General features: G+C 40.4%; 1 protein-coding gene across 2 annotated transcripts; it reads right to left on the reverse strand.

The window, feature by feature from the left end:
- Positions 1-3640: 3640 nt before the first annotated feature.
- On the reverse strand, positions 3641-21459 carry zbtb44 (zinc finger and BTB domain containing 44). 2 transcript variants are annotated; one of them, XM_073487879.1, is made up of 6 exons: positions 21308-21459; positions 17785-18888; positions 15487-15571; positions 13745-13896; positions 10882-11182; positions 3641-7402 (listed from the first exon to the last, which is right to left on the reverse strand). In XM_073487879.1, the coding sequence occupies exons 2-6, from the start codon at positions 18848-18850 to the stop codon at positions 6994-6996; spliced, it is 2013 nt and encodes a 670-aa protein (XP_073343980.1). In that variant the 5' UTR covers positions 18851-18888; positions 21308-21459; the 3' UTR covers positions 3641-6993. The 2 variants fall into 2 exon arrangements, with proteins under 2 accessions (XP_073343980.1, XP_073343989.1); XM_073487888.1 differs by having other exon boundaries at positions 7304-7402; positions 11099-11182; positions 21308-21360.
- Positions 21460-23443: the final 1984 nt, after the last annotated feature.

A 23443-nucleotide genomic window follows, 5' to 3' on the forward strand; every position in this document is an offset into this window, starting at 1 on the left:
AGAAGAAACAGATGAACGGCTCGGAGGCTGCTCACTGTGACAGCACATGATGAGCGGTGAAAATATTTTTTGCTGTCTGAGCCTTTGTTTGTCTGAAGAGACAACAGCGCCATTAGAGATAATGCCATCTTTGGAAGCTGTGGACTGCTGAGAGTTTTATGCCTTCTTGTGCAAAGTTCTAAAGTATTAACTACTTTTACATTTTGCAGGTAAAGAGGTGATACCAACTGACAGGAGCCATGAAAAACAGCATATGCATCTCTGAAACACAGCCGTGCTGAAAAGTGTCCACCGTTGGAGAGTGCATGAATGTGGAACAATGACAAACTCCTGACTCCTAACCATTACCAGACGCAGACGTAGCCTTCAGCGCACTAATGTGAATGTGAAGATTGACCAGAGCCAAATGAAAGCACCATGTGACAACAACTGTGGATGGAAATTCATTCTTGACCTTTTGTATCTGCAGCAAACTAATGTCAATCAAAGCTTCGCAAGCCTTCAGTTGGAGCTTGAAAGCTGACGATGTCTGTCTGTGGGTCCATCCACAGACAGACATCGTCAGCATTGTGTAGCGTAGGTTTCTTTATAAATGAACTGAGAGGACAGTCAACTTGATTTATATAGCCCAAAATCACAATCACATTGCCTCAGTGGGCTGTTGAGCGTGTTAAAGAGAAGTCAGCTACAGTACTGCTGTCATGCTAATTATGCCCACCTGGGAGCTGCTAAGTGTCTCCTGCAGTCCTGTATAATGGCTGGGTGTAACTGTTTGAATGAGGCTCTTCTTACTTTGTTTTGACTTCTTCCTTTCCAGAAACTACACACAAGAACATTCAAATGCAAACTCTAACTCTTTACTTGTTTTCTAGTACACACTGTCAGGCCACTTGTTGGGCAGTTCTGACTTGTGGATTAATTGTGATTGGATGGGTCACTTCAGTGGTGGCTGGTGGTTGTTCCTGTCAGTATCCGTCATGTCATCAGTGTGAGTTTTTCTGTTCATACATACGACTGGTGTCTTACATTATGATGTGTCAGTGTTGACCTGAGCTTTTACCACAACTCTGCATCCAGCCGAGCATTAGTGCAGTTCAGACTGCTCATCATGTGTTGAGGGCTTAAAAAGGCCTCTCTGAGCCAAAACTAGAGTGAACACAGTGTTGGCCCTTCAAGATAACAAACACTCCAAGATGAGAATAATGATGCAGATGTGACTCTTTTCTAAACTGTGTGCACTCTGAGTGACTTTATGTCTCGGCCGCTGCCTGCACGCAGTGCAGAACTGAAAACCTCCAAGAGGTTTTGACCACTTGTGGTTACAGGAGACAGCACACATCCTCAGAACATCTGTGAGAATACTGGTTGATCAAAACTCCAGCAGAAAATGGTCAAATTTAAGGATTGTTGTGGTGGCTGAGGCGTTTAAAACGATTACCATGTCACAATGTTGCTAGTTTAAATCCAGCTAGGACCTTTGTCCTCAGACGTAACCTCCCTCTCCCCTCAGATCACATCTCACATCGTCCTCTATCTAATGAAGGCAGAAACAACACCACAACTAATTTTGAGTTTAGTTACAACCAGGACTACACTTGAATCCTTTATCAATCTAAATGATTTAATGTTGCATTTAAGTGTCTAAAAACAACAAGACCTTTGTGATTTTAACAATAACAAAGAAAAATCTGGATATCACCACTGAAACTAATGTAGCCAGGAGTTTTAAAGGACCCCAATCAATTGTCAAACAGATATACAAATATTTTTAAACAGAAAAAAATATTTTAAAAATGAACAATATATTTTAATAGAAAAACATGTATACATATCCAAATGCACAACTCTTAACAAACCCACAAAAAGTGGAAAAGTTACCGTTATGAAAAACTTCCAAAACACACAGGTCAAATTTAGAAAGTCTGTTTAGAAGGAGGTCAGTATTTAAGCACTTTGTCACTGTGTGGGTGTTACGACTTGAGAAAGGTCTATTGTGACTGCTCGTCAACCTTTTTTTGATAAATCAATCAATGCTGAGGAAAAGTGTGCTGGAATAAGTGTTTGCAGGTCTTGGGGATTAATACTGCATATGTGAAAAACAGTATGAAGCTTTTTGTGGCTCCAGAGGAAGTTGTGTGAACTCACTAAACGACCTCAAGTGATGTCATTGGAGTCAGTGTTGGTTTAATCTGAAGACTACAAATCTAAAAATGAGACAAATCTCGGGCTGAGGAGTTACACACAAGTGAGATCTCTGTCGCCCGCTCCTCATCTCTGATGGAGGCTAGAAGCTCGATGCTGCATTAGCGTAACAAACTACAGGTTTCAGCAGTCAGGTTGGATTTTGGGTAATGTGGGTGCCAGGTTTTGACAAGGAATGTGTGGAATAAAAAAAACACAATATCTTTGGTTCTGCTGCATCAATTTTGATCCTTTTAAACTGTCCATCATGACTCCTTATAGGAGATAAATCAATGAAGTAGTTTTTTAACTGTTAAAATCAGAGCCTCTGCTTTGTGATGATCTGGTATATTAGAGAAGATTGTGCTCCATGAAACTCAGGTAAACTCAGATATATTACAGTGACAAAAACGACTTCAGACGTGTTTTAGTCTTAGTCTGACTTAGGTTTTTTTTTTTTTATTTACATTTCATACTTTTACAAAAACAACTCTTTTTTTAATAACAGGACTGCAAAGCCAGAACACTAGCAAAGATTCAGAACAACCATGAACTCTAAAATACAGAGTGGTCTTGTCAGTTTTTAACAGCCAACTGTGGAATATGATCCAGTTAAAACACTCAACACCACAAACGTCAGTTCTCCCTATACAATGTGCAGGTTGCATTACTATCTGGGATGTTTTTGTACAGTTTCTCCAAACTACAGTTTAAATACAGTATCAAAGACACAAAATACAACATCTGTCTCAAAGCAGGTTGTAATCAAGTAGCCTACAGTATAAAGAATATGCAACATAGTATGAGTGTATATACTGTATATTTATATATATACATACACACACACTGCAGACAGTCACAAAGTGAAGACTACCAAGGCCCCCCACACTCCCAAACTAAGCTGTTCTATTCACATTTAACAAGAATATCCAAAGATGCCATGAAACAGCAACCATAATACAAAAGTCACCAAAAATATATATGCCATTATGAAGAGCTACCAGGTTTTTTTCATCTATTTTCCTAATTTTAAATAAAGGACTGGAAAACATATACAACATCAAGTGTACATTGAAAAGGCATGTCCTGTATATAATCAAGATACTTTAAAACATTGCACAGAAAAGGGAAAACGTACAGAAAAGTAGAGGGCATGCTGAACAACAGATCAAGCTATGCTGGATGAAGAGTCATCGACAAATAAGGCCTTGACAGAACGCATCGCCAACTGAAGACATGCTCTCCACTTCACAGAACGATATGAACATGCAACTTCAGAAACAAACAGAAAAGGAGCTGAATAGAACCGGTCGTCTGATATCAAAGCTTTGTTCTTTGTTTCACAGATCAAATGGGGTCCTTGCCTATTTGATTCACCTTCAATCACATTTGAATAAAACAAAATTATACATTCTTTTTTTTTTTTTTTTTTATAGAATTCACCATTCCAAAGACAAAATTAAAACTTTCAAAACAACACCTGTCCATTTATTGCACACCATTGGTTCACAAAAATATTTTGGGCACTTTGCGTTTCAACAAACAGCAGCATTTCATTATAAAAAAGTTGTTTGAGTACAGACACTGAAGAAAACAGATGAAAAGCGTGACATACAAATGGAGAATAGAAAACTTTTAAAATTTTGATATTGTGCAACTAGAGTTAATAGGTCCATTTACTAAGGCTAGCCTCTTAAATGCACAACATCATACAGTGTTTTAAGGGGCAAAACAGCAGGACCCCTTTGCTAAATACCATGGACCACTTTGAATGATTATCTCTTTCTTTTATTATGTGCAATAACTGATTGCCATGGCAAATCCCAAATGAGATAGAGAACATTTGGTCCTGTAGGAAAAAGCGTGATTTGTACCCAGATAAAAGGGCAGATGGCACAACTTTGAAAAAGTGACTGATAGGATGGCACACGCTGACTTTTTAAGACAGCTCTCAGTGAATTTCATTGATCAGGACAGGGGGATATTGATACCCTCATCACAGCAATATTCATCTTTACATTTACAATCAACTCTGCGTGTGAGGTCTTCCATCCTGCTGTGATCATCCTAAATGTCGGCTGTTTGTACTACTTTCAGGGGGCAACAGAAAATACATACAAAGATTTCACTGAACAAGTCACAGTCAGTAGCATTCAACTCATGGATTATCACCATGGGTATCATTATCTTCTCAAAATACAGGCACAATGTCCAAGGACACAATAACAACCATGTTGGCACAACACAGGTAACAGGAGCTGAAGGTTAGACCCAAAATCAGCATTCAAAAAGAAATAAGTAACATCAACTGCCAAACTTTGTTATCAGTTTAAGATGAAGGATAAGCTCTCGCCTATATAATGAAGTTATCATTTATAATGATTTCACTCACAGTATTTGCATTCACACATTAGCATGTTAATATTGCTTCTAAAGCAATACTATCACATAAAACCCAACAACAGCCTGGTAATCTGTTCTGACTGAGAACTGGCCATCACAGACAGCATCAGAATCTTTGCATTAACTACTTCCTGCTTTCCTGGTTGCAGACGTACAATATTTTCTTACATTTCAGTCAGGGAAGTCTTCACAATGTAGTTTTTCCCTTTATGACATTAGGTAAAGAAAAAATAAACAAAGCTGGTGGTTAATCCACACTTTTGGGATAACATATTTCTTGGTTTGTCAACCATAAAGTCACACAAAGATTATAAAAGACAATCGTGTTGTACCGAAATGAAACATCACTTCAACAGTCATGCAACATCGTAGAACATCAGCAGTGTACCTGTTGGTAAATCAGGATGATCAAAACTTGAATCCCATGTCAGATATCGATATTTTTAACACAAACTGACTTTGAAACTCAAAAAATTGCCATTTGGCAAACAGGTCGAACTTCAACTGGGGTTAATGCTACATTACCATGTCGTAGAGCCCGTCTGGGGATATAACACTGCAGTTATGATAAAACTTTGAAGTCCGAATTAGATTTTTTTTTGTTTTGTTTGTTTGCTTGTTTGTTTTATATAAATGTCAGTCTTATTTTGTCATTTATTTGGTTAGATTTTAAAACAAAAGATGCATCAGTGCTGATCCAAGTCTTCCTAAACTCTTAGAGTTTAGGTTTTTTGGAGATGTGATGTTTGATTTAACAACAGTGTTCATAAAAAATAAAAAAATAAGTTCTAATAGGTCAGAAATCTTATATACTGCACAAACATCTTATGGGAATACTCTGTCAATATAATTTCAAGTTTTAAACATTTAAAAATGAAATGTACTGAGTTTATAGAGATAAAAAGAAATGCACATACACACCTGACATATCATACTTCACAACACCCAACATACACAGCATTCAAATAGTAAAACTACAGTACAAGCTATTGCAATATAGATAATATTGACATTTAACAGTTTGCCTATAGCGACGGCACTGAAGGAATAACACAGTCTCAGCCCATACAAACTAGCATTATCACTATAAATGAAATACAATATGTTTTTATTTAGCTCAGTTTGCAAACACTTGATTTGTCACTGTTGGCAAAGTCAAGACCTCTTCTTCCTCTACACGCTGCTTTGTTAACATGGGAACTCTCAGGCACTTTCCAAAAGTAGGGCAAGGCTTGTACGAAACAAACCTCAAATAGGCTAAGACAGAAATGACTTTAGCTTGTGCTGCATTCACGTCATATGGGAAAAAACAACCTTCTTAAAGATTGCTCTTAAATACTTTTCACTCGATATATACTACTTTGAAATTCAGGTGTGGTGGCGGGCTGAACACAGATTTTATGACCTACTGACATCTCATCTCACCAACAAGTGGGGCTTTTCCATACGCATGTGCTGGCTCAGCCTGACTCGCTTTGACTCGGCACATCAGCCCGGCGCAGCAGGGATTTGCATTTCCATTACAACGAGGCTACCTGCTTGAAGGTGCGTCTTTAACTGATGACGAGTTTGTCTTGAGTGGTGGTCAAAGAAGTGGTGGAAAACATTGTTCGTCCCGGCAGTACTATCAAAAATCGCTAATAACGAAGCTCCACTAATTCGCTAATAGACACATTTAATTTCCTCCCCAATTAGTTCGTCCCTCCACTAGTTATTTAAATACTTTATTATGAAGCAGCAAAAATCAGGAAATGTTGGGTTTTCTCCGGCAGTAACTTAACTGGACTTCCGTATAGCTGAAAGTGAACACGATGAAACAGTGAAATACATCCGATATCCGATAGGGACACTGGAGAGAAACTAAAGAATTCAGTTAAAAACACCTTTCTCTCAGGTTTCCTACATAACATGAGATGAGTCACAGGTTAGCCACAGTAGCAAGTCACTGCCGCCCGCTTTAGCCCCAACCTGCAGAAGGTCATCTCGGACACGGCTCGGCGGCACAACTCGGTGCAGTAAAACTGGTAATGGAAAAGCAAATTAGTGCGGCACGGATTGACTCGCGGCAAAGTGCCAGTGGAAAAGCCCCAAGTGTATCTGCTCGAGTCACGTTCAGGGAAATTATACCACCACTGAAGAGAAAACAAAGAAAATTGACTTTGCTGGATTTGGTTTGGTGTAAAACATGAACTCACATAAGTGCATCTGTGTTGCTTGTGGAAAAACATCATCAAGGCGACTGAAGTCTTCAGAAAGCTTCAATCACTGCGTCTTGATGACTTCACATGATGAGGTTTCAACATGTGCCCATGTCCAAGTTGTCCCTTTTAGCCGCCAAGGCATTCCAACACATATTCCCATATGACATGACTGCAAAATAAGACATGATGAGCAAGCAGAAGGCTTGAATCACTCTATAGTAATGGAAGCCAGCTCCTTGCCCTGGGTATGCTGCTGTTGCTGCTCTTCTTCGAGCACCTCTGGGGAACTGCCTCCTACACTGTTGTCCATCTTGGTCTCCTCTGTCATGACTGCTGTGTCATCGGCGTCCATCTTGAGGGAGGCTGAGGCTTCCAGGGGATCCAGGGGCTCGGGTGAAAGGAAGCCAGAGGAATTCTCGCAATTCTGGGTGGAGGAGGAGACCTGGGAGATGACGGGCATCTGGACTGAGGAGGTGGATGAGGCCGCGGTTGTGGTGGAGGTGGAGGTGCTGCCCGGGTAGACTGGGTGATGTTGGGACTCCTCTAGCTCATACTGGACTCCCAGCGCCTCCTCCTCCTCCTGTACCTGGCTCAGGTAGTCGGGCACGAGGAAATCACTGCAAAGACCAGGAAAATGTCAAGAGTTCAATGATCTTTCATTTTCCACGGTGTCACAAACTGTTAAACTGTACATGCTGACAATTAAAAGATGGTAAATTAGCCATTTCACAAATATCCATGCTTCAGGTTAACAACAATGTGCTGAGTTTCATATATTGTATCCTGAAAGTTTAAGAAATAAACACTGATGAACCTAATCAGCAGACAGTACAAAAGATAATGAAAAGATATTGTCAAAATGTGATGTTCAGTGTCTTCAGGGAATAATTTCCTCAAAACTTAGTGAAGGCCATGACATTTGATAGACACAGGAACAAGTTTAGTTAGAACTAGGTTTTGAAACATTCCTCATTTTTACCCAAACTTGTTAAAACTGGACTGAGACTTTATTCCAATAAAATATGCTACATGTGGAGAATGAATTAAATAACAATGTCAACAGTAACGATTGACTGAAACATCAAATTGGACAACTGGAAATGATTATTTCATTCATTGCTAAATCGATCAACAGAAAATAATCTGCAACTACTTTGATATTATTATGATGTTTTGGCCATTTTGAAGCTAAAATACCAAACATAATCTTGTTCCAGCTTCTCACTTGTGAGAATTCACTGCTTGTCTTTGTCCTCAATGATCAGCTGAATACTGAATGTCTCTGCGTGGACTGTTGGTCAGACATAACAAGAACTTTAAAAGGCTTTATTTTGGACATTTTATAGACCAAAAGATAAACTGCGAACATAATCAGCAGCACTCCTAATAAGCAGTAAGCACTTGGAGTTTTGTGAAGTATTGTTTTTACTTTTCATCCATACAGTCTAATTTACTCAAAGGTAGGCATGTCGGGACGCAAGCAGCTTCAAAGTCTGGTTCTTCAGAGGTGGATTATACATGTCACTGATCTAAACTGAAAAACAAAAGGTGTCTTGTGGCAGCATTGTATTCTGCTTTATGGAGGCTGCTACTGTATCTGTGTCTATGCATCGTCTTTGATAGATTTTTATTTTAGTCACTGATCAATTTTAGTGCCAATACATGCTGCCATTCCTTCTTTACCTTCCTTCAGAAATCTAAGGTGCACTGACAGCAACTTCTTGTGATGGCTCAAGTGTAATTAGTGTGTTGGGGCAGATATTTCCATGTTTAGTGACAATAGGATGTGTCAATATAAAGGCTTCAATTAATGTCTAATTAGAAATATGTACATCGATATACAACAACTACAACACCAAGATGAGAGTTTCCTCAACTATTTTATGAAATTTGATCTATACACCCTCATATTCCCAGTCTGGCTTTGTCCCACTTGGTCTTCATGTGAGAATATCCCACACAATTATATTTGGATTCCTACGACAGAGGCCCTGTAAAATGTGTGAGTGCACAGTGTGATCTTGATTGTGAACTAGATTTAAAGTTCTCAATCCAGCAGCTTAACACGTACACACTATCAAACAGTGGGAATTAGAGCTTAGTATCCAAAATAAACAGTTAAGGTGGAATGTAACAGTCCTCTGTGGCACAGACGACAGTTGAATCTGACAAACCTGTCTGCAAAATCAGCAACTTAGAAAAAAAATATAGGGTAGTTAACATATCTTTTTATGTGAAGACTGAGGATGAGAGTTAAGAGTCTGTCTGGATTGCCAGAGAATTTTCCACACTGTTATGATCTCAGACGTAGACCTTCTACTATAAAACCTTCGAGGAGTCAATGGCCCGTTTGAGTCCTGCCGACCTGTGAGGGCTTGAGTTGATTAAGAAGTGGAAAAGTCTAGGAAATAAAAACACTCCTCGACTTTACAAAGACACTGTGTTCTGACTTTCACGAGGTTTTGTGGGCTGAGCTGCTGATAAAAACAAACAACCCACTCTGTTTGGTTAAGGACAATCCATTCAAATAGGAACAAACAGAGATGACACAATGATTTAAGTTGAGATTTGCAGCTATTATATGAGCATATTTACTGAAGTTTTCAAGGTGCAATTGTTTCTCTCATGTGCAAAGTGAAGAGTATAAACAGAGTGACTGAAACAACATGAAGTTATCAAAGGGGTTCAGAACACTGTACAGCTGGGCTCTAATGTTGTCAGAAAACTTCACTCATTTTGTAGACTTGATAACCCTCCTCATCCTCACATCTCATGGAACTGTGTCAGTAAACAGAGACTACACGGTCTTGAGGTATTTCCCAGCTCCTCTTCATGATGATTGTTAAAGGAATAGAACAATATTTTGGGAAATATGCTTTCTTCCCAAGAGAACGATGAGAAGATTGCTACAACTCGGCCAAAAAGCTGCACTTGAACACACCAAAGACTACCGCTGACTAGCTCTTCCGTTTCTGCTTCTGCGTGAGAGGAAATATGTCTCCATACCACCAGGTGGCAGTAGTGTGTATTCATCATTCAAAAAAGGAAACCGGAACATTCAAGACTGTGGATATACAAACCGTTGTCATGATAAAGTGCATCATTTTCACACCACTCCACTGCTAATATAGCCACTTCCAATCAAGCACATGTCCGATATAAAGTTGCATATGGCACTATTGAAGAGACGGAGGTGGAAAAAATAAGGAGAACCCACACTAAATGGGTGAAATAATGGATATTACAGCGACAGGCACAAAAGCCTTACCATTTTTTTTTCTTCCCGTGCGCTTATTCCCTTAGCTGAACAGCCAATCAGAGTGATTTCCCTCGCCAAAGGGCTCCACCACTGATTGTGCTCGGTCAGCCGAAACGCCGCTGACAAGGGCTGACTAATGCCAACGGTGTGGGACACACTGCAAGAACTGGAGCCAAAGACGTTCAACAATGGCCTGACATTGCCTGCCGAATGACAGTCAGCCTGGTGTGCCAGGGTCCTAAGGGAAATATGAAGCTACAGCCAGCAGTCAGTTAGCTTAGCTTATCTTGAGCTCAACTCAGAAATAGTCCTGCATAAAAAAAGCGAATTGGTGTTTTTACACTGCCATTTCTGTACATATTTAACAAGCGACATATAACGTGTTAATTTGTGAACTTCAGAGGTGCAGGTAGGCAGATTTTGTTAACATTTGGACAAAGCCTGACTAACTTTTCTCTCCGTTTCCAGTCTTTAAGCAGAATAAACTAACCAGCAGCAGGCTCCATCTACATATTCACAGGATAAACTGAGTGGTCTCAATCTTCTCATCTAACTCCTGGGAAGAAAGTAAATGAGCATGTTTCCCAAAAATGTCAAACTATTCTTTAAGTAAGTGAAATTAAAACTCCCCAATAAATACAGTCAAATACTTCAGGTACACTTGATCTGGGCATTCAAATCAATTGCAATCATCTCAAAAACAATTCTACACAACCAAAGTCACAAAAGGAAAAAACGATCAAATGAACCTCAGGTATTAGAATCTAAACTGAAGTTATTTTCTGATCCAGGTGAGATCTGAGTAAATGATGGGGTCAGTGCCCCCGGACTCCTCACCTGCTCTGGAAGTAGTTTGCTAGTTCGGATGCCTCATGGTTCAGACTCCTCAGGTGTACAATTAAATTGCCAGAGTTGGTGAACATGGCCCCGCACGTTTTGCACTCGTAAATCCGCGGCTTGCGGATTATGTGTCGGGAGACCCTCATGTGGTGCTTATATTCACCGAAGGACGTGAATGTGGCGCTACAAATCTGGCACCGGAAACAGCGTTTACCTTCGTGCTTCAGCCGATGCATCTTTAGGGAGTAGGCCCGTGTGAACTTTTTCCCACAGCGGTCACACTGGAAAGGCTTAATGCCTGGGGAAGAAGAAAAGGACAAAGTTTAGCTGATCTGTACATTAGCATCATACAAGTGATAGTATCCATGTGTGGTTGAGGTGAGGTGAGGTAAGAAGGAGGGTTAGTGACTACATCTTACCACAACGTCACCCTTCACTGTTTTCCAAAATCACAGTTTCCCAGAATTCCCCGAACAATAAACAACTTGTTATGTAGACTTTTGGTGGATTCTAGTTCACCTGTAAATCCAGGTCCAAAATGTAAACTTAAAGTGTAATGAATTTTTTATTACATATTTTCTCTCAAACTGAATTCACACTTCCTAAGACCAGAAACATAACACGTACGTACGGTGGTCATTCAGCTAAATGTGAATAAGTCTAAATCTGCCTGGTAAAATTTGAGTTCTTTGGATATACCTATCTGCAAACACAGATTTAATGAGGGATTCGCCTAAGCTTTTACATTAAAATCTGAAAAGACATAATACATATTATGTAGGCTCTCAGTTAGGGGTGTAATGGTACATGTATTCACCCTGAACCATTGGGTACAGGTCGTTTGGTCTGGTATGTGACTCCCTTGGTTCGGTACGCCCTGTGACCCAAAAAAGTCTGAGTGGTGCAAATATAAACCAGTTGTTGAGAGCTTACATATTTCAAAATAATTGACCACATTTTTTTCTACATGTTTTTGTTTTCCCTGCTTTAGCGAAAACATACTCTAAACCAAGGTTCATACCAAAGCGTTAATTTTGTGATCTGTTACAGCCCTACTAACTGTAGTGTTGCATCAGCTAATCACAGTCATGTCAAGTCAATCACACTGACTCATGCGTTACTTTGTTTATACATTTAAACCTGCAAAGTTTCTCTGAAGTTCACCAGAGCCTGATCTCATCCAATCATCTTACACAGCAGAGTTAAGATGTTAAAATGTTCCATTCTCTTCTGTAATGGAACATTTTCACTCACATTTAAAGGAAACATGCACATTAAAAGAGGTGTAGGCTCAGTAAATTGTATATCCTTCTAATTACCTATCCATCTTGACCTTTCTTGTGTGGTTACTGAATCCTGGCAAACAGCCAAGTGTAAGAAAAATAGTGGTTGCATATTCCATACCAGGTTACAGGTTGTTTGATTTATTTAATCAATTTGCAGAAAAGCTAAATTAAATTCACTCAGTCAAAACGGTGAAAATAATCTCCACAGGAGTGGAAACCATTTACAGGCTGTGTATATTATACATTAGGAAATTGAGGGGAAAGTTTTGAAAGCACGCCTGTTATAAGATGTTTTGGATGTTCCGTTCTCGCTTATTTTTAGATCATGTGGAAATTGTGCAATTACCATGTTGGCATTCTTCACGCATATTACAACATTGTTGGATTGTGTCTTGCATTTTAATGTTTAGTGACATCAGAAGTTAAGTGAGACTGTAAAACAATCCCATAAGTAGTTTTGTAGCCTGGCAAATATCCTGGGATAGAAAGAATATAAATTTAAAGCCTTTTACATATATACTTCTGAGCGCTGTACCTTGCCCTTATGGGCCATTTTTTCATTGTTGGTATATTATTCCTGTTGAAACGTCTTCCAAAAGTCTTTTTACATGTGATGTTTACAAAATACTTTGAATTCAGTTACAGTTGAGTTTGACAGAAGAAATATTTCAGTCATCTAAAACATCGACAGTAAACATCAGATTGTTGTCACTTCTTAGTCTTTCTACAATCAGTATTTTAGACCTTTGCTTAAAATTCATAGTACCTAGTGGCATCTATTGTAGAAGTGCGAGAAATGTCTCTGTCTAGTTGTATCAACTGACCATAATACATGTTGGCCTTCAGTTGCCAAGCTGTGAGTCCAGAATTTACAGAGAAAATGATGAAGACACTTGCACATCGGATTGAAGAAACATTAGAACAAAACAGAGTATTGTTAAAGCAGAAGCAGCTCTGTGTGTGGAATCAGATGAGATCCATTCTTTACATTTAAAGGAAAGTTCACCCAAATATTAAATTTATTTAGTTATTATTTACTCACCTCCATGTCCATGAAAAGACAGGTGAAGTTTAGTAGTTGACGAAACATTTCTGCAGCAAAACAGCATAACAGAATTCTGCCAAACTACTGAAGTAGATGGGGACTACACTTTTTAATTTTTAGGTGAACTTTTCCTTTAACACAGCAACTTATCAATTTGGTGACCGTTGGCTCAGTTAAAGGAAGGCATTTTTAAAGGAAAAAGAATGTGTGGAATCAATTTTGACTTTTGTTCCAAACACGTTTGACAAAGCTAAAGGAGTGCTCTTTTGAGAATCGCTTTATCAGCCAGTTGTTTTCAGAACTCGCATTATACCTGTCTGACACACCAAGCATTTGGATGTGTTTATGTTGATGAAAAAAAAGCTTTATTACAATGTTGTAAATATAAATATGAAAAAGTCCCGGTGGGGGTGAATCTGTTTTTTCTGTTCTAAGCTATGAAACATTACATTACATTCCCAAAGTTCCCACAGATCAATACTCGATGCTCAGTTTCATCTGAAGTTTGCATTCTCCCCATTTCACGTACCGGAGTGTATGAGCATATGCTGCTTCAGGTTTTGAATGCGCGTGAATCTGACTCCGCAGGTCGGACATTGGAAGGGCCTGTCGGGGCCATTGGTGCCGGGCCTGGCTGAGGGGCTGATATAAAGGTGGTAAGGGTACTGAATACCTTCTAACCTGAAACATAAAGACAGGAAACATCAGCGTGATAATCAAGCTTGAATGTGCTCTAACTTACATTGAAAAATGAAGTTGTCCCTATATAAATATATATACAGAGGGCTCCAAAAGTCTGAGACTGCTAAACAAGATTATTTGAATGTAATACTATTTTTGATTACATATGATAATATCAGCTCAATAGTTTGATTGAAAAGTTGAATGTTTGAAAAAGGTCCCTGAATGTCAGAATATCTCAGTATTTGGTTTGTCCCCTTTTAGGCACTCGAGCTGCATGGACTCCACAAGTTAGTGTAAAAAAACTGCTGACTCATGTTATCCAGCATGATCTTGACAGTGTCCACTGTCTTGTGATGTCACAGCCTGCTTCTTGTGATGTCACCGAGTGTTTGTCTTTCTCAGTCTTCAAGTGACTGTGGAGAACAGTCCAGGACAGTCAGAACTCCTCGGTCTTCTTTGGTCTTCAGTAGTTGTGTCAAAGCATTGAGGTGTGTTTGGGCTCATTATCCTGGTGCAGTATGAATCCTTCTCCACAAAGATCAAACCAGAGGGTGGAGCATGTCTCTGAAGAATGGAGTGGTGCTTCTCCTTGGTCAGGGTGGAGTCAGTTCTGTGCAGGAGTCTGAAAACAGCCCCAGACTTAAATCTTCCAGCACCATGTTTCACTGTGGCTTTGAGACACAGAGGTATCGTTCTCTCTCCTGTTCGTCTCCTTACATACACCCTTCTGTTACTGACACTAATCTATCACTGGGATTCATCAGTAAATAGACTTTTTACATTATCCACTGTGAAATTCTGGTATTTCTGAGCCCACTTCAAGTGTTTGTCCTGGTTTCCCCCGATAAGTGTTTTGGAGTCTTGCATTGTTTTTTAAGTTACTTTGGAACCTTTCAGTGAACTAAGCTTGATGTATTGATCTTCTGATGGTGTGCTCACTTTGGGTCAGCCCGATGGTGCTCGGGATAGAACTGATCCAGTTTCCCCCCTTTGGTTAGAATAACAATTTGACATCTGACACGTTCACTTACTTTTTAAATCCTCAAGCTATCTGATTAGTTCCATGTTTACTTGACAGAGATGTTCAATGTGTTTTCAGACTTTTGGACCCAACTGTATGAATAATTAAAAACATCTACTCTGGTGTATCGATAAAGTAATTCTTCCAAAGTAATCTTTTTATCTCCTTGCATTTAAAAAATAGCTTGTAATTTTTGCAGGGAAAAATGGCCCGCTATGAATTATGTCAAACAACTGGTATTCAAAAAATGTTGTAAGATGTTTCAGAACATTTGTCTAACACTGACTTGTCAGTGATGATAGTGATATGTGTCAGATTGTTCGGCACTTGAGGTTCATAGATTTCCAGTAAGATGCTTTGTTAGCCTGCTCATAAAATGTATCACAGATTTGTGTCTCGAGGCTTTTACAACCCTTGATACAACAGCGCATCTTGTCTTTGGCATTTCAACACGTCTACATTTATTACCTAAACAGGTGTTGCTCAGACACCCAGTTGTGAGGTTTACGTCTTTATATTCTTTACTGCTCATGAGTCGCCTCGCTGCGAGTTGTAACAAATCATACCTTTCATCATCTTCCGCATGTCCTCCAGTGTTGGAGGTGCTCTGCATTGATGGCAAACCCTCAGACACTCCCTCATCCATCGACCCTGGAAAAGAGGAAAAAGAAGAATTACTCATTTGGTAACTGTCTCCTGAACTTCTGACTCCATAATAAAGTCCAGAGAATGCCATCTTGGATAGGGTTAAACTAATATAATGTAGGTCTTTAAGGGCTAATCCCATATTTACGGATTGATGCTGCTGGATTCCAATTCACTGTGTTATTCCGAAGTTTAGGAAAAAATGACGAGTGTTTCCATTTTCTTTTTGTTTATAGCAGGGCAGAAAAGCCTTTCAAACAGCATTTGGGCCATCAGACAATAAAACTTTCCACTGAACGATACAAACAAAAAAATCTTGTAGGTGGGGCAGCAGCTCTGAAGATCGAATGAGGCAGGTTTGATTGCACATTTTACAGGCAACAGTGTTAACTGGGTCAGAACACAGACTCTATCATAACAGTACAACACTAACACATTGATGTGATTTAACTGTGTCTTTAAGAGAATATATCCATGTCCTTTATTGACTAATGGTAAAGTGTGTAAACTTTGACACAACAAATAACACAAGTAGAATAAATTGATTGTGGCCTCGGTTCCACTAACAATCCCACCCCCCTTTCTAACTGTTGCTACACTTTATGGTGTCGCACAACATATATACAGTTTCCAATAACAGAGGTAGATATACCATTAAAAACTCCAGGTTAATAATTAATAAATGAGGTGGCTGAATAGTCGCTAGCAGATTTTATCAATTGTACCTAGCTAGGTAATGCTAATGCTAAAACTTCACAAGTCAAGTCAAAGCATCTGGCTGATTTTTTTTGTTATGTTTGTAATTTATTTGTTTTTATCCCGCCTTAACAGGATCTGGTCCTATCAAATATCCTATCAAATAGATGCTGGTCCTATTTGATAGGATCACCTCCTCTGTCACGATCAAATACATTTTGTAAATGGCTTCATCGCCTATTTTTGCAGGCATTTTAAGTGTACTCTGCTTTCCCCCATCATCCAAACATGCAGATACTGTAGGTTGATTATCCAGTCAGTACCCTGGACCAAAGGCACTGGGTAAGATCTGGAGCAGTGGGCACGGGTTAGCCCTCATGCACATTGCTCCCTCTGGATGGGTTAAATGCAGAGTACCAGTTTCATTATGTTGTTCATTGTATGATATGTGATCAACTAAAGATTCTCCTGCTCAGTCGCAACAAATTTTGTTAACTGCTACTGTAGCCCCCAGGAGTTTTCAAATGTCTGCTCCAGGCACCGTGGATTTTTGCTGTTTTCCCTGACTTTTTCACTCCACCCAACGAACCAGAACAGCACCCCGTCTGTGTTCCGGGACATTTAGATTTGCAAATAAGGCGCTGACAACATGCATGGTGTCACACTAAAAGAGATTAAAACTGTACGTCCTCTGCAAACATTTCATATCTTCACCAGTGGATGATGCTTGTTGAAGGAAATACAGTAAAAAGATTTGCCTGCTTTGCAGGGTAGAACTAGTTAGCCCTAGTATTAGGGTCTGATATGAGACTTAATACCTGACAAGACTGTTAATACCTAATTTCACCACTAGCTATCACACGTGTCTCAGCCACTACCAAGAGGAACAAGATGACAGCGGTATTAGGGCCCACGTCATTGTGACACATCGTGTTTTTGTTCCTGACAACAATTCAAGATTACTTTTTTTATTTTAAGGTTTCACACCTTATTACAATCAAAAAAGAAAAAAAACATACTTTGAAAAGCAACAGTGTTTACACTGAAAATGTATGTTTCTGTATGCAGTTTGCATCACTTTGAAAAGAGATAAAGATTTGAGGATGAGGAATCACCAATAGGTTTAGCAAACATAACACTATCCAATGCAATGAGTGTACACTTCTCCAAACCAAGTAAAGAGGAGGACAGATCAGTTACTGTTATTCTAAACTCAAACAGAGAGGCTCCCACACAGAGGATGTCAATAATGTACAGGTATTTTTCTATTGTAACCTCCAATTAAATTAGGTAGTTAGCTACTAGCATGCCCCTTGCCTTTGGTTGGTTGTTACTGTAGGTAGTAGGGCTGTAGGAATGCGTAGAGGTGTGTTGGCATAGGACATTTGGGTCAATATATGACTTCATTGGTCTGTGCCAAGCAATAACTGATAATACAGGAGTGTTAATCACAACAGATATGCAACCACATTCGGGTCAGTTCTAAAAACTGTGGACCAGTTAGGTTAGGAGAATAGCACCACCTATAGAGGAGGACTGTGGACTGATGAGGAGCTCCTCCTGGACCTGTTCACTTCCTGGCACCGTCTGCTGGTCACTCAGTGAGCTCTGGGAGGCACTGACCGGCTGCGAGGACGCCTCTTGGACCTCCTCATCACTAAGACGCTCCACCTTCACTCTCACATCTTCCTCTTCTGTTGCCACTGGTGATGACACCACCTTGGAGCTCTCACATGTTAGGAAGTCGCTGAGCCGCCGGCCAACAACCACTTCTGAGGTCCCTGGGGTGCCCTGCTCTAAACAACGAGGGCTCTCCGGTAGCTTTGATTTGTCTGAGTGGAACCTCCGGTCGATACCGAACGGGAAAGTCCATGGGAAGGCCAAGGAGGATTCCACAGGCTGGGCTGTGCTGTCAGAGAATGAAGGGGATGGGTTGGGGATCTGAGGGGAGGTGGTAACCATCTGTGTAGTGCATTTGAGTGGACTCTCAGGTGATGCCATCGTTACAAAGCTTTTGCGTTTCCGTCGTGATTCACGGCATATAGGAACGTTTCTCTCCATCACACTGCAGTCAGATGAAACAGGTGACACGCTGCCATCCAATGGCGTCAGGGCACAGTTTGATGAGGCGCTCTCTGGTGCTGATTCATGGGGTTTATCTGCTGTCAGGTTGTTGTTGTTGTTGTTGTTACCTGGGCTCCACAGAATACTGGACTTCATGAACTCTGAACATGTGCTAGCCACAGCAAACATCTGCATGTAACTTGCAGCTGCCAGAACGTCAATGATATTCTCTGTGCTAATGGACAGCGTAGATGTGTAAGCATATTCCAACAGAGGAGCGAAGCCACTAACGGTCACGTGATGAAGATCCAACACGAACTTGTCCTCCTCCTCTGGCCGGCCCACCAGTTTGGAGCGAAAGAATTCACTGCAGCAGGCCAGGACCACTTTGTGGGCCAGGAAGAGCTTGTCTTGGACCCGGATGGTGACATCACATAAGTGGCCCTCGTTGCGTAAAGCGTTAAGCTTCTCCAGCATCTCCTGGCTGTGGGACGTTGAGCTGTGAGTAAAGGTTTTGACCCCCATGTTGGAGTCAGTGTCTGACTGTGTACAGGAAATGCGTCCTGCAGAGAGATGGAAAAAACAAAACACTTAACTTTAGTTTGCAAAAGTTAACCACAGAAACTGTATCTCAAAAAGAAAAACAGTAGATCAATGTTATTAAAAATATTTTTGCTACGCTTTGTAATTCTTAAATTATTTGTGTCAAGTTTCTTCACACCATTATTGTTAGTATCTAGCAATGACAGTGTCACTAATGATTACATAACTGGACAAAATCCAACCAAAGTTTAAGAATCAGGTGTTAAATTATAGATGTCACAGTGTACTCTCCCTGAACCACTCAATTGCAAATCAATAAGTGCAAAGACAAAATGAGATATCAAATGTCACTCTGCAAAACACCTGTCCAGTGGTAAAGACAGGACAATAGAAGGCAAGCACTTTATGGAAGGCAGCGGGTGTAGGTAGAGAGAAATACTAAGGTGCTCTGTGAGGGGAAGGCAAGGTAGGGGGGCGGGGGTTGAAAGCAGGGTAAGGAGCACGGAGGACAAAATGCCAAGTTATGTAACAACAATCAAAGCAGATGCGCAGCGATGCGAGCCAGACCCATGTGGAGGCCAGTGCACTACAGGATGCTCAGCAGCTGTCTGCAAGACATGTGGATTCTCTGAGGCATGAGATTTTCCATCAAACAAAATCTCAAGTAAAGGGGCTCTCGCAGGGAGAGCGCGCTCCCCTTACACACACACACACACCGAAGGAAAATACTATTGGGCTATGTTGGCCCAGTAAAGGCAAAGTGAATTATAGACCTGGGCTGTGGCGGTGCAACAGGAGAGTGCCTAGTCTGCACCAGCAAACAGGGCTACAAGAAACAACTTTAATTCCATCTTGGGGTTTTCTCTTCCTGCAGGAGCTACATGATCTTTATTAAAGTTGTTCCTAACAAATAAGGAATATTCATGTCGAGTATATGAACTTGAAAGAGCACTGATGCATACAAATTAAATATGGTCTGATATTCAGTAAACAATACTTAAACACTCTCTGGCATAAATTATATATTTAAGAAATAATATATCTACAATATCATATTTTTTTAGTTGTGTTATATTCTAAAAAAAAAGTCAAACTGCTGTGAAAAAGTAAAAACCATTAACTTTTCCTCCAAATTAGTGTCTAATATCGTGGTAATTCATCCTCGGTCTACTGCTTAAGTCAGGGAGAACCTTAAATGTCCTGTTCAAATAAATTACTGATTCAATTTCTATCCCACTTGCCTCACTGTAAAGCTACAGCAGTGGGTCCGATAGACAGAAAATCATACAATCATCATGTTTATGATATGTGCATAAAAAAATAAAACAATAATATCTGTTGATTTTTTTTCTGTTTAACTTCATGGCTGCCCACACTTGTTTTGTTTTCTTCTTTGGTTAGCCATTTGAAGACATCACTGGGCCACATTTTATTAGTTATAAACATTTTGTTAGATCCTTATAGATCAACTGAATAGTTAAAGTTAAGCAACAATGAGTCTGTAACAACAGCAAAATAAACTTAAATAATAAAACTAAATTCACCACAAGAATATGTATGATGGCGACAGGGCAGAGGAGGCGTAGCCTTCAACCTGGTACTTTTACTCTGTTTACATCACGTACGAGACCGCAAGCGCTGAGCTGACAGTCACTGCAGAGGGCTGAGACACGACGTGCTCACAGGACACACAGGCTGTCTGTCTGTGAGGGCTGAGGGTCCAGTGAACAACACGCTGTATTAACATGTTTACGACAACAATCACAGTTTAGCAAACACTAGCTAACGGTGTCAAGCTGATTCGTTAAGCCAACTAAGAGATGACAAGTACATCCGCTTTACTTTCGAAATAAAAGACAAGTCTCCATAATGCCATGGTTTTAACTCTGCGTTTTATTTAAAACTAAAATTTGTGATCCGACAGTGCATGACAATACGCTATTAGAATGATGGCTTTAACTGACTATACATATTAAAATGTATTCTTAGCATAAATTTGACTGGAATCCAAACAAACATAAGGACATTTACCCATCATGTATTGTCAACACTTAACAACTGACCCGCACTGTCCTGCTCACAAATGTTCGTCTACTATCACATTATTGCACTTTCCTTTCCACTGTACTGATTCATCCATTAACACAACAGAAACTTTTTGGAGCAAGTATCAAATATCACGAGCCATTCCATTTACTACATTTATTTTGAAGCCGAATTGGCCAAATTTCCGGTCTGACCGTGGATAACCCGGGAGAATCAACGCAGCGGCTGCACATTAGCTAACTGTCGTTAGCTACCAAGCTAGCGCTAGCCGACAAAGCACAGTAACGTTAGCATTAGTTGTTTCCTTATCACTGCGCAGACAACAAAGTAGCCGAATTAAAGCGTACACAGCGGGGTTACCGTAACGAGACAGACTGTGTGGAGGGAGTTTACCTTCTGGGACGAGGCCCGTGATAACGGCTGGGCCTCGGGATGCAAACAGCTCAGCTGACAAAAAGCAGCGATAGTCGGAGACAGCGGTGCGCCCTGCCGCTTCCCTCCGATCACTCACATTCCCTGCGCCTCTCAGGCAGTTGTCAGCCTGCCAGCCGCCAAAGCTCACAGTCTAATTAGCGCCCACATGAATTCACAGCACAACAGGCTGAAGTTAAAAGTTTTCGAGTTGCTGTTTTCATTCCTTTGTGCTCCCCGCTGTCCTTTCTGCGCTGTATTTGTATCCCCACAATGCAACGCGCATCTCTCACGGTACCACAGTACAGTAAGAAGCAGGAAGTCTCACATTAGGCAACATGTACAACACAAGCACACACTGCTCAGGAATCACACCACACTGTTCATGTTCGTCACATCCAACTCATGAGGCCTTCTGTAGAGCTGTTCATCTCATCATAACATCCACAGATATGTTATGAGCTGTGTCTTCATGTGATGGTAGAGCCGACTCATTGTGTCTAAATGTGTTATTTGTGCCTATCTCAGTTCTTTGACACACAACATGATGTGTTCATATTGCTTCATCGCTATTCTTTTTTATTTTGTGACCAACTCTTTAAATATTTTCTACAAAATTTGCAGCTTAGATCAACAAGTAACCTCTCTCAACACCATGACATTGAAGCTTATTGGGGCTTTTTTTTTCCTATTTTCTAAATTACTGTATATTCTGTTGTCCTCTATCATACAAATATATGGCTATAGGGTATATATTCTCTCTTTTCTTCATTTAAATATTCCAACCTTTAAGGCAAATGCTATCTGCTGGATAGTATTCCCTAATGAATGTTGATATTTTTTCTGTTTTCCTTTTTGATGGATTGATTGATAATCACACCTTGAGCTACGTCATACAACCATTGTGTTTAAAGAGGTGATTTTTATTTAGTGAGTGTCTGATTGTTTGTTCACATCAGTTAGTTTCCTACTTTCTGTAATTCCTATTTTTATTGCAATCTAAGAATTGACCACCTCTTAATTCATACGCAAATAGGGGGCAGCATATCACTAGACAGTTAACTACTGTAGCCTCTGTTAGCTAGTTAGTTCAGTTAAGACTGATTTAGGTTTGCACGTAGGCTCTACGAAGAGCCATTGCCGTAAGCTACGCAAGTGGCCTACACTGAGCATTTGACATGTGCGTGGCATGCGTTTCTGGCTGTCCTGAGAAGTTTGCTAGCCGTACATTCTCCTTTAAACACACCGACCCATTCAGCTCGCAGTGGTGTGTCTGGTCTATGCAGTGTGGACAGGCAGATTGTCTGCAGGGAGGGCTGCCCCTTCGTACACTCCCAGCTTGAACAACTTGGTTTCAGTAAGCCGGCGTTTTTCCACCAGGCTGCTCGTGAAGGGGCACCCTGCCCTTCGGACATTCAGCCTGTCCACTCTCCCTCACCCAGAGACAATCCAGCAGGGAAGAGAGGAGGAGTATAATCCAAGAAGAGCCGCACCCGGCCGGTCAGGAGGGACTGTAACAGTTAAAGAGTGCAGTGTGTTTATTGGGGAAACTACAGGTCACAATCCCCATTTGCACCGCCGCTAAGCACCAGGGGAGAAGCCGGAAAATGCAGTACTTCCAGTCACAGTCATTACTGTCCGGATCGCTGAAATGTGCAGTTACATTTCTGAGGAGGTGCACGTCAGGCTAAGGCGTGTACCTACGCAGAGGCTACCCGGTATGTACGGCATTAATTCAACGCAGATGCATAAATCAAGCTTTAGCCATGTGGCCTGTGGTCCGCACTCGAAGCACAGAGAGGTACTGTATTACAAGACATTACAGGCCGGGACTAGCTGGTTAGCATGCTAACTTCAATAAATATCTCTGCAACACAGAACATAGACATCTTTGACATAATGCCAAAAGTCTTATTTCTTCACATTCTGTCGATAATTTAGTGAATCTTTCAATGTTTTAAACTATAATTCTTACATAGTGCACCTTTAATGTCAGACATGTCTTTCTTTCTTTTTCTTCAATCCCTGACAAAGTCTGATATGTTCTATTTTATAAAATTTTATTCATTAAACATTATAATTTTTTCAATAACCCAAATCAAATACTGTATATTAGTA

The sequence above is a fragment of the Pagrus major genome, chromosome 2 (assembly GCF_040436345.1).
Source record: "Pagrus major chromosome 2, Pma_NU_1.0".
NCBI classification, from domain to species: domain Eukaryota; kingdom Metazoa; phylum Chordata; class Actinopteri; order Spariformes; family Sparidae; genus Pagrus; species Pagrus major.

Excerpts from the sequence above, each read along its gene's own strand:
- zbtb44 (XM_073487879.1), bottom strand. The coding sequence starts at position 18,850 with ATGGGGGTCAAAACCTTTACTCACAGCTCAACGTCCCACAGCCAGGAG. Across the intron at positions 15,572-17,784 it reads TCCACAGTCCTCCTCTATAG|GGTCGATGGATGAGGGAGTG; the intron begins GTGGTGCTATTC and ends CCTCTTTTCCAG. Across the intron at positions 7,403-10,881 it reads GCAAACTACTTCCAGAGCAG|TGATTTCCTCGTGCCCGACT; the intron begins GTGAGGAGTCCG and ends TGGTCTTTGCAG.